The sequence below is a fragment of the Gopherus flavomarginatus genome, chromosome 4 (assembly GCF_025201925.1).
Source record: "Gopherus flavomarginatus isolate rGopFla2 chromosome 4, rGopFla2.mat.asm, whole genome shotgun sequence".
Taxonomy (NCBI): Eukaryota; Metazoa; Chordata; order Testudines; family Testudinidae; genus Gopherus; species Gopherus flavomarginatus.
Genome location: NC_066620.1, coordinates 9,161,557 through 9,179,874, shown reverse-complemented (window position 1 = coordinate 9,179,874; position 18,318 = coordinate 9,161,557). Strand labels below are relative to the sequence as shown.

At 43.6% G+C, this 18,318-nt stretch overlaps 1 protein-coding gene across 1 annotated transcript in view; it reads left to right on the top strand.

Annotated features, from left to right (window-relative positions):
- The window catches only part of HAO1 (hydroxyacid oxidase 1), a 48,800-nt gene extending 40,790 nt beyond the window's left edge, over window positions 1-8,010 (top strand). Inside the window, exons 6-8 of the mRNA XM_050952203.1 lie at window positions 1,596-1,754; window positions 1,972-2,041; window positions 7,801-8,010. Of these exons, the coding sequence (XP_050808160.1) occupies window positions 1,596-1,754; window positions 1,972-2,041; window positions 7,801-7,871 (300 nt within the window). The 3' untranslated portion in view covers window positions 7,872-8,010. The remainder of the gene's footprint in view (window positions 1-1,595; window positions 1,755-1,971; window positions 2,042-7,800) is intronic.
- Window positions 8,011-18,318: the final 10,308 nt, after the last annotated feature.

Sequence of the window (18,318 nt, the reverse complement as noted above, 5' to 3'; positions counted from 1 at the left end):
GAAATTGATGCAAACCATAATTAAAACATCTTACTTTAGTAATGACAGCCCTTGTATGGTGGTGAAGTTTGCTTGGATGTAGAAAGAGGGTGATATTTTGATCCTTTAAAAGGAAAATTAATTACATCCCTGTCTGAAAAGGGATGAATTTGGAGCCCACTTTCCCTTCCTAGAGCACAATGTTGTCAGCCTTTTTAGCACTTTGCTTCTCATCTAATGTCTCTCCTGCTTTGCTGAGATAGTACAAAGTTAGGCATGACAGGAAGGGTGGTCCTGCAGTTACGGTAGGAGTCTGGGACTCGAGGCATCTTGTGTGACCGCGGGCAAAATACTTGGTCTGGCTCTGCCTCAGTTCCCTGTTTGTAAAATAGGAATAATCCCCCTTTCTTTTCTCCATCCTTTCCCATGGCTAGTTCTATAGTAAGTCGAGTTGGCTGGAAAGTGAATTATTCTTTCTCTCTCTGCCACCCCCGCAAAAAAAATTAGACAAAACCATTTTTTTTAAATTGTATTATTTCAGGTTTTAGTTGAAATACTGAAAATGTTTTGTTTGTCAGTGAATGCCGACATTTTCCTTACAAAAATGGAAAATCAATCACAAAAATATGTTCATTAAAAAAGCCATTTTCACTGGTAAAAATGCTTTGATGGAAAATTTTCTACCAACTTGAACGGTAAATTCTTCAGGGTAAGGGCTGTCTCTTGCTATATGTATGTACAGAGCCTGGCTGAATGGGATCCCAATCTCTGATGGGCCATAACCAGGGGTGGCTCTAGACATTTCGCTACCCTAAGCACGGTGTCATGCTGCGGGCGGCGCTGTGCCGCTCGCCGGTCTCGCGGCTCCGGTGGACTTCCCGCAGGCGTCCACCGAAGCCGCGGGACCAACGGACCCTCCACAGGCATGCTGCCGAAGGCACCCTGCCTGCCACCTTCCCGGCGACTGGCAGAGCGCCCCCCGCGGCATGTGCTTGGTGTGCTGGGGCCCAGAGCCGTCCCTGGCCATAACACACACAAATGCTATCATGCACAGGAAACACGCGTATGTAGCCATTGTGATTGTGCATGTAAAACAGGATCTTTATGCATGTCTACTAGCACAATTAGAGAGACAAGGTGGGGGAGGTAATATCTTTTCTTGGACCATCTTCTGATGGTGAGAAAGACGAGCTTTTGAATGTGCACAGAGCTCTTCTTCAGGTCTGGTGTATCAGGTTCATCGTGACTGGTCACTGGGCTTGGTCCATCTCATACTGCACTGGGCTAAGAGAAAAATGAGTTTAATTTGGTTCTAGGTTTCATGAAAGGTGTATACAGCTTTAACCAGGACCTTGCGTTTATGTGTCACGAGAAAGACAGCATCTCCAACAAAGTGTCCCCTAGCACTGCACTGGGTCAGTACTAACTTCTGCTTACTAGTATGATTAGTCACTTCCATATTTGTACACACAACTGCATTATTTGTGCACATACATTAGGTACACAATTCAGGCTTATCTTCATTAAAGACTGGTTCCTACATGTGGCAGTTCGCTTAAAAATTCAGTAGTGTCATAAGTGACTGAATTGCTACTGTCCTGTTCTTGCTTTCCTAGATTGACGTCTTGCCGGAAATTGTTGAGGCTGTGGAAGGGAAGGTGGAGGTGTTCCTGGATGGTGGAGTGAGAAAAGGCACGGATGTTCTCAAGGCATTAGCTCTTGGTGCCACAGCGGTGTTCATTGGAAGACCTATCATCTGGGGGTTGGCTTATCAGGTAGTTCATCAAAGGCTGCAGTCCAAATTTTGACTATTAGACTAGCCTTTTTGACATGCACTAACATTCAAAAAGTATGACCAGGGACAGTTATGGGTGCACACTCAAGCCCATGAAATTTATGAAGGGCCAGAATTAAGATTGTCCATGAAACCTTAATTCAGCCCCCTGGTGCGTATATACGTTGTAGTACAATATATTGTCTTCAATCTATTAGGGTGAAGAAGGGGCAAAAGAAGTTCTCCAGATGCTGAAGGAAGAATTCCAGCTAGCAATGGCACTTTCTGGTGAGACACCAGCTTCCTTTCCATAGTCACAATCCTTCCCTGTATACTGTAATTGAAAGTATTATTTGCAGCTCAGATAGACCAATCTGTGCTAGATTTAATCTAGCGAGTGAGGCTAAAATATCTGTGAAGATGTGGCAGCGCAGTCTTCAGTGCAGGCTGTACAAGCCTACTTGGGTACCCAGTCAGGGAGGTAACCTGTGCTGGGGATCTGGTGGCACTATGTCTTCACGGCTGTTTTTAGCGGCACTAGCTAGATCAAAGCTAGCACGGATATGCTGCGCTCGCCCTGCTGACTGCAGCATAGGCCCAGCTGCTGTCTCACATTTGTATAACACCTTTCATCTCAAAGGATCCCCAGCTGTGGACGAAATCCGTCCCTTTGTTTCCATGTGAGAGAGAGTGGAGGGAAATGACACTTAGACACTCTTGTTCTCAGTGCTGTAACATGGCAGGTATGCCATATCTGGCCCAGTTTGGGCATCATGGGCCCCAGGAAGTGGACACCACCTACTGGTTTGGGGGCATGGTTACACTCGTGGCTATTCTCTGCATGTGCAGCAGTTAAAGGTGCACAGTGCCTCTTTTTAAAGCCCCTCTGGCTGCCCTAAGTCATCCTGGTCTCAGCAAGCAGAATTGCTCTGGGACAATCGGCACTCTTTCTCCCTCCTTCCCCACCCATGTGCATGGCTGTGCTGAGATTGCCCTTCTGGAAAAGTCTTATAGGATTGAAAAAAACTCCAAGGTTATAAAAACTGAACAGGGTTCTACAGAAATGGCTCTTTAACTGAGAATGCTCTTTCTAAATGTTCCTCAAGCCATCCTCCATAGGAAAGAAAAGATAGGAAGTATGGCAAGAGATCACTCTGGCTTAACCTGGAGATCTTCAATGATCCAAAACTCAAAAGAAGAGTCCTACAAAAAGTGGAAACTAGGTCAAATTACGACGGATGAATATAAACAAACAACACAAGCATACAGGACAAAATTATAAAGGCCAACACACAAACCAAGATTAAATTAGCTAGAAACATAAGGGGTAACAAGAAAACTTTCTACAAATACATTAGAATCAAGAGGAAGACCAAGGATAGGGTAGACCCATTACTCAACGACAGGGGAAGACAATAACATAAAATTTGGAAATGGCAGAAGTGGTAAGTGACTTTTTTGTTTTAGTTTTCACTGAAAAGGTTAGTAGTGATTGGACGTCTAACGCAGTGAATGCCAGTGAAAATGAGGGTCTGGCTACACTTGCAGCTGTACAGCGCTGCCGTGGGAGAGCTGCCGCAGCAGCGCTTTGAAGTGTGAATGTGGTCATGGCGCCAGCACTGGGAGAGAGCTCTCCCAGCGCAGCACGTACTTCACCTCCCCGTGGGGGTTAGCTTACAATACTGGGAGCCGCGCTCCCAGCGCTGGGGCACTGTTTACACTGGTGCTTTACAGCGCTGTAACTTGCTGCGCTCAGGGGGGTATTTTTTCACACCCCTGAGCGAGAAAGTTGCAGAGCTGTAAAGTGCCAGTGTAGCCTAGGCCTGAGGTAGGATCTGAAGCTGAAATAGGGAAAGAACAACTTAATTAGATGTCTTCAGGTGGGCAGGGCCTGATGAAATACATCCTAGAATACTTAAGGAGCTGACTGAGGAGATATCTGAGCCATTCACAATTATTTTTGAAAACTTGTGGAAGACTGGAGAGATTCCAGAGGACTGGGATAGGGCTAATATAGTGCCCATCTCTATAAAGGGGAATAAACCCAGGGAATTATGGAGTAGTCAGCTTAACTTCGGCATCCGGAAAGATAATGGAGCAAATAATCAAGCAATGAATTTGCAAACACCTAGAAGATAATAAGGTGATAAGTAACAATCAGCATGGATTTGTCAAGAACAAATCCCATCAAACCAACCTAATAGCTTTCTTTGACAGGATAACAAACCTTGTGGATAGGGAGGACGCTGTAATTGTGATATACCTTGATTTTAGTAAGGCTTTTTTGACGTTCTCAAAACCTAGGTGGAACTACTAAAAGGTGGGTGCATAACTGGTTGGAAAACTGTTCCCAGAGAGTAATTATCACTGGTTCACAGTCAAGCTAGAAGGGCATATCGAGTGGGGTCCCACAGGTATCAATCCTAGGACCAGTTCTGTTCAATATCTTCATAATTGATTTAGGTAATGGCATAGAGTACACATTTATAAAGTTTGCAGATGATACCAAGCTGGGAAGGGTTGCAAGTGCTTTTGAGGATAGGCTTAACGTTCAAAATGATCTGGACAAACTAGAGAAATGGTCTGAAGTAAACAGGGAGAAATTCATTGAGGACAAATGTGAAGTATGCCACTTAGAAGGACCAATCAATTGGACACATACAAAATGGGAAATGACTGCCTAGGAAGGAGCACTGTGGAAAGGGATCTGGGGGTCATGGTGGATCACAAGCTACATATGAGTGAACAGTGTAACACTGTTGCAAAAAAAAGCCAACATCATTCTGGGATGTATTAGCAGGAGTGTTGTAAGCAAGAAAGGAGAGTAATTCTTCCATGCTACTCCATGTCGATTAGGCTTCAGTTGGAGTATTATGTCCAGTTCTGGGCACCACATTTCAGCAAAGATGAGGACAAATTGGAGAATGTCCAGAGACGAGCAACAAAAATGATTAAAGGTCTAGAAAACATGACCTATGAGGGAAAATTGAAAAAATCGGGTTTGTTTAGTCTGGAAAGTGAAGACTAAGCGGGGACATGATAACAATTTTCAAGTATATAAAGGCTGGTACAAGGAGGAGGGAGAAAAATTGTTCTTGTTAACCTTTGAGGCTAGCCCGAGAAACAATGGGCTTAAATTGCAGCAAGGGCGGTTTAGGGTGGACATTAGGAAAAACTTCCCAACTGTCAGGGTGGTTAAGCACTGGAATAAATTGCCTAGGGAGGTGGTGGAATCTCCATCATTGGAGGTTTTAAGAGGAGGTTAGACAAACACCTGTCAAATTCCTGTCAGGAATGGGCTAATATTATGTAGTCCTGTCTTGAGTGCAGAGGACTGGACCTATTGAGGTCCCTTCCAGTCCTACACTTCTATGATTCTATAACACAGATGCGTTTTCTAATAATTGCTATAAAATGGTTAAAAAACCATAGAAAATGTTTAGTTTCTCTAAGACATTTTTATAAGGGGAATGGGGACGATTTTGTCCTATGGTTTACTTACCCCCCCTCCACCCAGCTCCTTCTAGGATGGAAGATACAATGTTTAACACTACACAACAGTTGGGGGCAGGATGGGAAGCAGCATCCCATATCCTAGTGGAACACCAAGGGGAGACTGAAGTAGCATGAATATTGAAAGTGGAAATGGGAATTTGGGCAGAATATTGGGGTTCATGCCTCTGTATTTGCAAAAAATACCAAATGATTTCTAATGCTTCTAGTGTTAGTGAGGAGTAGAGCCATCTGACAGTCGCTGAGTTCAGTTTGCAGGAGCCATCAGCAAAGGTGGGTCTCTTTTTTTTTTTTTTCCAGCAATGGGTTTGAGCTGCAACATTTGGATCCTGATCTACATTTTGAAATCCCAGAGGGGATTAGTGTGGGGGACCAGCTTGACCCAGTATCGAGATATGGGACCCCGATGAAACTCAGAGCTGGTTCCCAGTTCTGTGGTGTTTAGATCCAGGGCCTTGGTTTGGGCTGATGCATTTTCATCCCCAGTTTCAGGTTCAAAGGGGAACGTCGCAGAAAATGCTACGTCTCCCATATTTTCTGCTTGAAACCATATGCAGGGTCCCCCTTCTTCAGAACATGCTCTCCTCCCAGCAGGCCCCAGCTCTGTTTCTTTGTAGATGCTGTCTTTGGGGGCTCCTTCCGGCCTGGAGGCTCCTCCAACTCTAGCATGATCTGAGGGAAGAAGGTTGGACCCTTTCCCCACTCCACATCTCCAGGGATGGCCGACAGCTTTGTTCTCCCATCTTCCTCCTTCAAGTGGACTGTGAAAGCAAGCTAACTACTTGCAGTACACCAGAAACACCAGTAAGGGATCAGTTCCCTTCAACTCCACCCCAGCTCTGCAGCAATGAGCCCTGGAAGGGTGCTTTGGGTCCTACTGCTCTCAGAGCCTGATGCCAAGTCCAGTGAAGTCAATAGAAAGATTTCTGTTGACTGCCGTAGCCATTGGATCTAGCCATTTCATAGGGGCAGTCCCGATTTTTGGGTCTTTTTCTTATATAGGCTCCTATTACCCCCCCATCCCGATTTTTCACATTTGCTGTCTGGTCACCCTGTTTCAATCAGGTGCATAATGGCTGGTCACTGGACTTGGCACATCCCATACTGCACTGTACTAATAGAAAAATGAAATTAATCTGGTTCTAGGTTTCATTATGAGAGGTGCGTACAGCCTTAACCTTCCTTTTCTATTTCATGAGGAAGACGCCACCTCCAGTTTATCATCTCCTAGCACTGCACTGGAACACTGAATACTAAAACACCAGCACCGCTGCAGGTTTCTTTGTCACACAGAGAAGCCTTCAGCTAAACTTGTTAGCCTGTAACTATCACAGCAGAATATAGTTTAATAAAAACCTTCCCCGTCATCAGCTTTTGTAGGTAATAAAAAGGTCCAGTATCTAGCTCTTTTCAGCTGTTGGTGTCAAAGTGCTTTACAAAGGAGACTGGTATCATTATCCCCATTTTTATGAATGAGGAAACTGAGGCATAGGGCAGGATGTGCTTACTCAAGGTCACCCAGCAGGCCAGTGGTGGAGCCTAGAATTGAACTCCCATCTCCTGAGTCCCAGACCACTGTCCTATCCACTAAGCTATAAAAGTTAATGAGCCTGCACTGAGCTGTAAACTTAACACAGTTCTGTGTATTACAATTGTATCTATACACCCCAACAAAGACCCATTGTGCTCGGTGCTGCACATTCGTATAGCAAAACAGTCTCCATCCTGAATAGTTGCATCTGTTAGTATTTATTATGTTTATTACAATGATGCCTAGGGACCAGAGAGAACAGGACCCATGTGCTGGGCACTGCACAAATCTAGAATAAGAGTCCGTGCCCTGAAGAATTTGCAATTTACATAGACAATGCCAGGAAAAGGAGTATAATTATCCCAGTTTTACCGATGGAGTACTGAGGCATAGAGAGAGTAAGTGGGACTACACAGTAATTTTTTCAGTGTTGGTAATTACCAATTAGCACACAACACCAGGGATGTGGTACACTATTCACCACTAGGCATCTGCAAATCGAGATTGGATGTTTTCTTAAAAGGTAACTTGAGCTCAATTACAAATGATATGGCTCAATGCGGGAATCACAGGTGACATTCTCTAGCCTGTGTTATGTAAAGTGGTCAGATTACATCATCATAACGGTCCCTTCTGGAATTAAACTCTGAAAGTGCCATGCCCAAGGTCACGCAGGACATTTGTAGAAGAGCCTATGACTTGAGTGCTGTACCTATGCCTTAATCACAAGACTATCCTGGGGGAGGGATAGGTCAGTGGTTTGCACATTGGCCTGCTAAACCCAAGGTTGTGAGTTCAATCTTGAGGGGGCCATTTGGGGATTTAGTTGGGGATTGGCCCTGCTTTGAGCAGAGGGTTAGACTAGATGATGTCCTGAGGTCCCTTCCAACCCTAATAATCTACGACAACGGTCAAGGGTCATCTTTTGCTGGAAGACCAGATCCTGAATAATGCTGATTATTCTTCTAAGTATATTCACATATGTATGTAATTTCTCTCCCAGGATGCCGGAGCGTGAAAGGGATTGATGCATCATTGGTCCGAAGAACTTCCCCTGCTGTGTCCAAGATTTAGCACAAAAAAGGTGTGGCTCTGGACAAAGCCATCCTATTCACTGTGGCCAGGTTGTTCTGTTTGGGTCTCATCATGAAACCCTTACTTAGGAGAGTAGCCCTATTGGTTTATAGGGGGCTACTTCTGAAAGAAGTACATGGGCCAGGTTTTCCTCAGTGCTCAGTGAAAATCTGGCCCCTGGTGCGAAAAGGATGGCAAGAGTGGGCCCTAATTCTCTCCCGGTGCACACAATTGTAGTTGTTGTCCAGCTAACCAGAAACTGCTGACTTTTCAATATGTGTACAGATGCGAAGAACTTTTCTCAGATGTTAACATGCATGTCTGGAAGTAGCTTAGCTGTTAAAATGAAACTATAAACAGAAATGTTTTGATAGCAAACAACTACCAAAATATCAAAGTTTAAAGGATACCTCTTGTTCACTGTTTATAGAAGCTACACTTCAGATTGTTCAGATTAAATATTCCTTTCGTATCAACATGTCATCGTTTCCCCTAGCAACTACATCACTGTGTAAACAGCGTAGGCTGGGAGCTGTGTAAGTATCTTGGAGGCTTTTGAGATGCAAGGGGATGTACAGCCAATCTGGAGTTTGGAGGTTCACAGTCTTAACTGACACAAATCTCTTTGCACTTAGATTATAATAACATATGAATACCGACCGTAAGCCAGATCTTCAGCTGGTATAAATCCATGTAGTCCTAGTGACTTGAACACCAGCTGGAGTTCTGCTGTATTTTTACTTAAAAAAAATTAACATTGGTTTAGATGATTTCTTGGACAAATTTCACTTCCCTGAAGTATAAATACTAAATAATAGTAATGATACAGTAAGTGCTGAGTATGATGTCAGCCACACATCTTAAAGCATTTCACATGAGGAGAGTATCTGTCCATTATTTCACAAATGGGGAAACTGACATGCAGAAAGGTTATATGTAAACTGCTAAGAAAGTAAGTAAAATTGAATGTGTCTCCTCTTATTTCCATTGATGATGTATAAAGAAGGCCTGGACATGCGTTTCTGTTTTTTTTGGCTTGATATTTAATTTAGGAATATTAGTGCTGACAAGCATTCATTTTGCTGGAGGTCCTCAAGGTTGTGAACTGGGAATTTTTACCCCTCAGAGAAAGCAGGAGGAGAGTACTTAGATAATATGCCAATTCTCCAGCCTAGCTGCCATAAATTGCCTGACATTTCAGATGGGCGTATAAATGGTACTCTGCAACCATTGGGACAAATCACATTCCATTTACCCAAGTCCCATTAAACTCAACATGGCTCCTTGCTCGAGTAAGGAGAGAAGGATTTGACTCATCAAGGACTTTATCCAAAACCCATTGAAGTAAATGAAAATACTCCTGTTGACTTTAATGGCCTTTGGATTGGGCCCCCAAAAGGCTAATTCTTCCACTCCTTGCTTACATAAGCAGTCCTTTTTCAAATGATGAGTCCCATTGTTCATGTGAGGGCCATGGCTATTTATGGATAAGTGCAGAGTCCTACACTTAGGACGGAAGAATCCCATGCACCGCCACAGACTAGGGACCAAGTGGGTAGGCAGCAGTTCTGCAGAAAAGGACCTAGGGGTTACAGTGGACGAGAAGCTGGATATGAGTCAACAGTGTGCCCTTGTTGCCAAAAAGGCTAATGGCATTTTGGGCTGTATAAGTAGGAGCATTGCCAGCAGATCGCAGGACGTGATCATTCCCCTCTGTTTGGCATTGGTGAGGCCTCATCTGGGCTACTGTGTCCAGTTTTGGGCCCCACACTACAAGAAGGATGTGGAAAAATTGGAAAGAGTCCAGTGGAGGGCAACAAAAATGATTAGGGGGCGGGAGCACATGATTTATGAGGAGAGGCTGAGGGAACTGGGATTGTTTAGTCTGCGGAAGAGAAGAATGAGGGGGGATTTGATAGCTGCTTTCAACTACCTGAAAGGGGGTTCCAAAGAGGATGGATCTAGACTGTTCTCAGTGGTAGCAGGTGACGGAACAAGGAGTAATGGTCTCAAGTTGCAGTGGGGGAGGTTTAGGTTGGATATTAGGAAAAACTTTTTCGCTAGGAGGGTGGTGAAGCACTGGAATGGGTTTTCTAGGAAGGTGGTGGAATCTCCTTCCTTAGAGGTTTTTAAGGTCAGGCTTGACAAAGCCCTGTCTGGGATGATTTAGTTGGGGATTGGTCCTGCTTTGAGTAGGGGGTTGTACTAGATGACCTCCTGAGGTCCCTTCCAACCCTCATATGCTATCATTCTATGATTCTATGGCTTGACCTTCCAAAGCTTTAATTTGTGTATTTCAATCAAATAAGAACTACTTGTGTACTTGAAGGATTGATAGCCCTTAGATCTCACACTGTCTGAGGCAGGTCCATAAGTATTATTGACACTATTTGGTCTGAGGAAACTAAGACAAGGAACTTGGTCCTGTATGCCTTGAGCAAACTACACTTCTCAGGAGATGGGAATGGGAATTTTGCCTGGGTACAAAATATGGGAATGGGCACAGCAATGTTAAGTGACCTCCCCCAATCCATACAGGCAGTCAAGTTAAGATTCTAGTAGGTGCCTTCAGCTTAAAACCAAGATTGCTTGATACGTCTCAAGTGAACACGAAATACCAGGACTAGAGTTTTCTAAAGTGATCACTGTTGGCCTAACTCCACTCCCTTTGAAGTCAATGGTACCATCAGCTGGAGTGAAGGTAAATCAGTGCAGAATGCTTTGGAAAAGCCTGCCCTAGAAATCTAGTGATAAGTTTTTTTTTAAACGGGAGGTGGGGCTCTATCCCATTGTTCTGCATTCATTGAAGTCCTGGGGCATTTTGCCATTGATATAAATGGATGTAGGCTCAGACCCACAGCCATTTATCTCCCATCAATCACATAGGACTGATGCATCTTCATCCCCCCGATCCTCCTCCCCCAACTTCCCTTATGCACTATTTGAAATACCCCGGATTGAGCTTCACTCAATGAGTCATTTTTTTTGCCAAAAGCTTGAGTTTGCAAAAAGTTTTAGAATAAAATGATGGAATATTACAGCATGAACATAAATTGGGACTTTAACTCATAGGATAGGGGAAGGGGGGAAACAAAAGGCCACACGCTACCCTTCAGTTGTAAAATTCTTACTCGTATTTACTGCCGAGTATATTATGTTGCATGACGGTTGCACAGCAACAAAATAAAGTTTATCTGTTGGAGGAAATATGAGTGTTTCTCAGAGCATAAGGAAGCATAATTTCGACTGTTTACTGCACTTATCATATGTGTTGCAATGTGGACTGTGTCAGATGTCAATTACAGAGCAATTTCAGAAAGACTGTTTATTTTAGATAATATAAATGTTACTCAAAAGATAGGGGCATAGTATCTTATGTTTACATGTTTAAGATCTATTTCTAAAGTTTAGAAGATGCAGTTTCCTGTCCTTAACCCAACTTAATTTGAGGAAGGTCCCATAGTGTTGTGGCCCAGAGTAAATTTTGATGGTGAGGAAATAGACTTTATTCGTTGGGTTTATTTAACCATTTCTAGGTTACTGCTCCTGTGGGATAATGAACTTACTCTGCTTATCTCCTAACTGACTGACTCTCCATGTTCAAAGCTGATAAGCCCTCTTCATAAAGAGTGATTTCAGAGCCAAATGTTAAAAGGCTGGAGGACAAAGTTAATGCATTTGCCTTAAAACTTTCAGTTTTTTCAAAACTTTCATGGTGAAGTGGAATTCCCCTGGATCTTGTGATGACTAACAACATTGTTTCTGAAAATTAATGTGAAAAGACATAAGTTTTATATCTGATTTTTGATTATGGGGTGGGAAAGCAGGGGTTGGCTCAACAGATCACGGAGGAGCACGCAGATTTATAAAAACCCACACAAATCCCCCCAGACCCGTCCAACCAAAATAAAAACAACTTACGTTGCATACCCAATTTCTCCCCTGGGGCTAGGATGAGTGAGAACGAGCCACATGTGACAGATGTTAGTGTGAGAGAATATACCCCTGTATTCACAACTTATACACTATTGTAATAATCTTTGTACATAGTATGCCATGTGAGGTATCATCTGAAAATTTGTAGTTTACTGATCAGTATCATCCTGATAAAATGTGCGGTATCATATGTTAAGATTAGATTTCCCTGTATGATGATGATAACGTATAATCCAAACCACTGCCCTAACCAAGCAGAAGTTGACTGACCGGTCTGTCTCAAACAAAGGTATGTGTGTGCTGCTTGATTTGCATTTAAGCAGTAAACAGAGTAATCAAGTAGAAAGGGAAACTGGTGAGGAAAAAGCAGCAGGGAACATCCTTCCCCATAGACTTTTTGTCTCCTGGTACCCAAGAGGGGCATGGAAACTATAAAAAGGAGGAACAAACACCCCAAGGCACCCATCTCTCTCCCCCTTCCCATATTACTCTCTACATCTGAAGCAACAAAAAAAGACTTCATTGGATTCTGGGAGAAGAGGTCCTGATCTATAGGGTTTGGTCAGTAAGACTGCTGAACACATGTGGTGAGAAATTTTGCTTAAATCTGATACAGTTTGTTAGACACTAATAGCATTTTAAACTTTATTCCCTTCTAACCATTTCTGACTTTCATGCATCGTTTCTTGTACTCCCTTAAAAATCTTTCTTTGTAGTTAATAAACTTGTCTTATCTAATCCAGTGTGTTTAAATTGAAGTATTTGGGAAACTCAATTTGGGTGGCAAGTGTTGTGCGTATTATTTCTATTAAAGAAATAATGGACTTAATAGAAACTTGTATTGCCCCAGAGAGGACTGGGCAGTACAGGACATACATTTCTTGGGGAAAATTTAAGACTGGAAGTGTGTTGGGTCCCCTTCAGTATTACCAAGGCTAGCAGGAGTCAAGCTGTGGCTGGCTGGCTGGTTGCAGCACACACAGAGGCATAGCTGGGAGTAACTTGCATGCTGGAGGCTGTTTGTGAGCAGTCCAGGCTGGAAGTGACTGCAGCAAAGCATTGTAAAGGGCACCCCAGGTCAGAGGGCAGGGGTGACGAAGCTACTTACTGGTCGGGTTTGCACTCTGGTATGTCACAGTTACTCATGTAACTTATTGCATGATGGTGAAGATGGGATAGGATGCTGTGTCTTAGGCTGATAAGTTCAATTGTTCAAGTAGGGAAAACAGAAGTAATTGGCAATGTTGCCCCTAAACCAAAAAGCACAGTGGAGGATGTAAATGTGCATCCTTGCCTCTAGGGTGCCCCTTCACACCTGGGCACGCAGCACTGCATGGGACTTCACCTCTTGCTCACAACACCGATGGCCAGTTCTTTGGCCAGCAATAGCTTTTCTCTGTCTGCATCTTCTCCCCCTCTGGGTGTTCCAGAGGCCTTCTTGTCAAGTCACATAAAAGTCTAAGCCCCTTCTGGGACAGCATGAACAAGTCCAAATGAAGATTCTAACGAGTCTTTAAGTTAATAGCCCTTCTACTCCTCTTGGGCTTCAGTACAGTTCCCTTGTTGTATCCTACCAGTTAAGCCCTAGTCTAGGACCTTCTCCCCCAGGACCTGTCTCTTCTTCAGTCCCTCCCCCAACATCTTATACAGCCTAGCCTTGGCCAGGAGGCAATTAGATAATCACCTCCCATGTGTGAAGCATAATTAATTTGGTTATTTCCCTTGCTTTACAGGTGATGGGGATTAAGCTCATCACAAAGGGTGATAACCATCAATAGAAGGCACAGCAGTTGTAGCAAAGCAAGAAGCACACTGGGTATTTCACCCTCCAAATTGTATTATGTGGACAAGGAGGTAAACGAAAAGTGAGGAGGAGGAATTAGAGAGTTCCAAAATCTTGACAACTTTTCTGAAGAATTCAAGTAACTAGTCTGAGGCTTTGAGATGGAGGATTGGGCCAGTAGATGTTAGGAGACCCTGGCGGATGTTGGTAATATCTGAACCAAACAGTGTGACTTAGAGGGGTGGTTCTGCAAACAAAATACATTTGCCTTTGTTGCAACAATAACTTTTTCAAAAATCTGTCTTGACAAGTCTACTGCCCTAACAATCATGTATCGTGGACAGGCATTTCTCAGGTTTTGTGTACTTGGAGTTTTCATTTGGATTTATTACTTGTGGAAGGTCCTCGCTTGATAGCCCCAGGGACTAAAATCCTTATTTCATCTAGGACCTGATCCAAAGCCCAATCAAATAAAAAGATTTTCAATTTACTTAAACTGACTTTGGATCAGGTCCTTATAGATCAGGAACAGCATAGACGGAAGGCACATTAGCTTCTTCATACCACCAATGTGCCTCAACCCAAACCTCGAGAGGTAACCCACTGGGTTGTATTTGATTTGTCCCCTTCAGTCCATTCCAAATGCATCCCCTAAATGCATCTTCCTGGCATGATCATCTGATCATTTCACTCCCTTCTTTTATTGTCTCCACTGGCTCCACCTCTGCTATTGTATCACATTAGAGCTTCTTGTCAATGCCTTCAAACTCTGCCTGTCCCTCCTTCACATTGCCCCCCATCCACCAGCGCTCCTGACTTATCTGCTTGTTTTTTGGCTTTTTGCATCATCATCTTCATGCCTCCTTCCAACTGATCTCCTCAGATGGTGGTATAACTTCACCACCATCTACCTGTATGTCCTTAGACCGTGAACTCCTTGAAGCAAGGAACCACTCCTTCTTGAATGTTTGGAAAGTGCATCTAGTGGGTGCGACAGTAGGTAAATTATAGCAGTAATCTGACAATCGGGAGCTGAAAGGGAGTTACAGGGAAAGAGGTGAAACCAACCTCGGGAAGTAGGCGCTGTGTTTTTTGGCTTCCTGAATGGTTTTCAGCCCAAAATCAAATCCTAAGAGCACGGGAAAAGTTGCTTTCTGAAGTCGTGAACCTCGCTGTAAGGCTCTGTCTTATAAAACTACTTTTGATGTGGACATTCAGCTCCACCCCACACTGAAGACCATTATAAGTAACCACGGCCTTACAAGACACAGAGTATTTGGTGTCCTTGAACACTCCTAGAAAGTAGGTTTAAAATGATTGGACCAGACCCTCAGCTGGTATAAATTGGTATCACTCCAAATAGACTTTGTCAATCTACACCAATTTAAAGCAGCTGGGCTCTGGCTGCTTTATTGCAAGATGTCACTGCTTTCAAATTCTATCACAGTGGATTGAGCAAAATTGTTTTGAAAGCAAGTTGCCAATCCAGATTTAGATTCTAATGAAATGGCACTGTAATTATTTCATGATGCATACATGTTCCATTTTGTTTTCATTTTGCTATGCTTCTGTTTATCTTATCTCCTGCCAAACAGAGGGAGAATACCACATGTGTTACACAAAGAATTTTTCAGTGCAGCAAAACTTTTCTTCCAGATGCAAACTGGCTTGAAGTCACAGTTTAGCATCTTCATTTTCAAACGCATTGCGTTTTATAGATTTCAAGCAACAATGCTTAAATGGTTAATAAAAACAGCAAGTGGTCAATTGTGCTTGCAGAAACACAGCGTTTGCACTTAGATACCTGTACCTCTTGACAGACAAGCCTGGTACTTCACAATCTGCCATTTAGGTGGTAACAAATTCACTTTGCAAGCCTAGATTCCAGATTGCTTGGGCAAGGTGAGTGCATTCATAACATTATATTAATTCTTATATTAGTAGCATCTGCAAGCCCTATTGTGCCAGGCACTTACAGAAATCTAATAAGATACTGTCTCTACCCTGAAGAGTTTATGATCTAAATAGACAAGACAAATAGTTGGGGAAAGAATCTATTATTATCCCCATTTTACAGATGGGGAATGGAGAAAAAGAGAGATTAAGAGCCAGATTTTAAAGGTTTTTGGACACACAACTCCCATTGATTTCAGTGGGAGTCAGGCACCTAAATGCCATTAAAAATTTGGCCCTAAATGACTTGCCCAAGATCTCACAGAACCCAGATCCCCCACAGTCCCAATTGGAGAACCCAGATCCCCCACATTCCCAATCTGATGCATTACTGATGAGTCCTTACTCTCTAATGAACAACTTTGTGGATGTGCATTTGGGGTGACCGCAAGATGTCAGGAAGCTCCATCAACCATTCTGAGGGCACGCAAGCAAACCAACAGCTACAAATCACAGCTGGGCTGGCGCCAGAACTGCTTACCCCTCTACTCTTCCTCATGGATGCCGGCAGTTCTGATGAAGACAGATCTGAAATGCTACTCGTTTGTGCTTTGCCAAACAAAAATATGATTGTTGTGGTTTTGCAACCCTGTGGGGCCGTTTCTATTTTAAATGGACTAAAGCAGGAATAATTGATCCAGACTTCTTATCCTTCTCAAACTTCTTTGAAGGTTTGGCTAACATGGCAACTGCACAGCTCCCAGGAGTCCTTGCCTGGCCAGTTCTGATCTGGGTTTTTAACACATTTCCTGGGGAACTGGAGGCCTAATCCATATTTCCATCTGTGGAGCTGGCAGCCCTGCAAAGAGGTTTTGGGATAGGGAGAAGTCAGAAGAATTGTTTGATTTGGGGAAGAGCAGAATAGATTTGGAAGAGAATTGCTGGGGGATGTAAAATTGCCTTATTGATTGTGAGGGAGGTCTGAGATCGGCTTTAAATTTAAACTGAGATGCCTGGAACGTTAGGTTCCTATCCAAGCTGCATGGATTCATGCTTTCGAGTGATATGAACTCTATGTATGCAGTGGGGGGACTTTTCAATGGGATCTTAAGTGAGGCCTCATTTGCATAGACTCGATGGCAAACTATTTTGATAAAAAAGACCTGCACATATGCGTGTAGTTACGTGCCTACATTTTCATTCACAAGGATTATGACCATGAGCACAAATTGCAGATGCTCCCGCAGTGACAGTCCAACTCCTTGGCTTACTTGGAGACATGTCTCTTGCAAAAGGTTGACAGGTTGAAAACTACGGAACTGAATTTGTAATGTGCCTGATTTGGGTTTTATAAAGCCCGCACACCCCGTCCTGATGTTCCTCATCTAAAGTAAACAGCTGGCATTTGAGCTTTCAGAGTAACATTCGTGCAACAGAACTGGCCCCTTGGGTGCGTAGAACATTCTTTAACAATGGTTTGCAAACTCAGGGCCCATCTTGGAAACCCTCATTCACTTGACAAGGGAGTTGCAGGAGAAGGCTATAAACACACAAATCTGTGCAGAGACTTTCAATTTTTACCTTTCCTTGTTCAAAATAAAATAGCAGTAGCAGTTCCAGCAGCGTTATCATGCTAACTATGGGTTGAGCGTGGGGTGGAAGAGAGGTGTGTTTGGGGAGGAGGAAGAGGATGGTTGGAGGAGGCGAGGGTTTGGTGTGGGGGTGTGTGCACTTGTGATAGGGAGAAGCTGGACATTTAGAAGGAGGGCATGAATATTTGGGGAGAGGGAGGCATTTAGAGCTTCATTGGTGGTGGGGGTGTAGCAGGGGATTTATCCTGGTAGGGGGTGCTCAGCACTGAAGGTCTGTGCCCATTGCCTAGCCCAGACTTTGCTACTGGCAGTTACTCCACTGCTTTCCACGCCTGTTTTGTCCTCTCTGGCCTTGTCTATCTAGCAATTTCCCACTACAGGACCCTACCATTGCAAACATTGAATCTGGTCCTCCACTGGTAGCAATGGTGACAGTGCGCTTACCTGCAAGATGCTGCTGGTGCTTTAGCCAGAGTCTTGTGCAGGCCTGCTTAAAACTGCAGTGGTGACTTGAAGCATCTTCTGTCCCAGGCTACCTCTGGTGGAGCTGCGATGGTGGAGAACCTTAGGAAAATATCTCTCATGAAGACACAGCCCAAGATGTGACAACCAACAAGTTTGCAAGGCTTGGTGATGGCTTTCATGATGCAAAACATATTTACTAAGCGGAACACCGAAAAACCACCAGATGGTTAACATTTTCTATTTCCACTTGCCAAGATACACTGGAATTAACGACCCAGAGGGGAAAGGCCATTAGCAGTCCCCTGAGTCGTTCAGTCCCACTGTACCATACAATCATAATCCAGGGAATCTAGTACAGCCCCTGTGCTGAGGTGGGACCAAGTAAACATGGCCCATCCCTAACAGGTATTAGCCTAATCTGTTCTTAAAAATCTCCAATGATGGGGATTCCACAACCTCCCTTGGAAGGCTGTTCTGGTGCTTAACTATCCTTACAGTCAAAAAGTTTTTCCTAACGTCTAACCTAAATCTCCCATGCTGCAGATTAAGCTCATTACTTTTTGTCCTACCTTCAGTAGCTGTAGAGAACAATTGATCACCAGCCTCTGTGTAGCCCTGAACATATCTGGACTGTTATTGTGTTCCCCTCAGTTTTCTTTCCTCACGACTAAACATGACCAGTTTGTTTAGCCTTTCCTCACAAGCCAGGTTTGCTAAACCTTTGATCATTTGTGTTGCTGTCCTCCAGACTCTCCCCAATTTTTCCACAGCTTTCCTA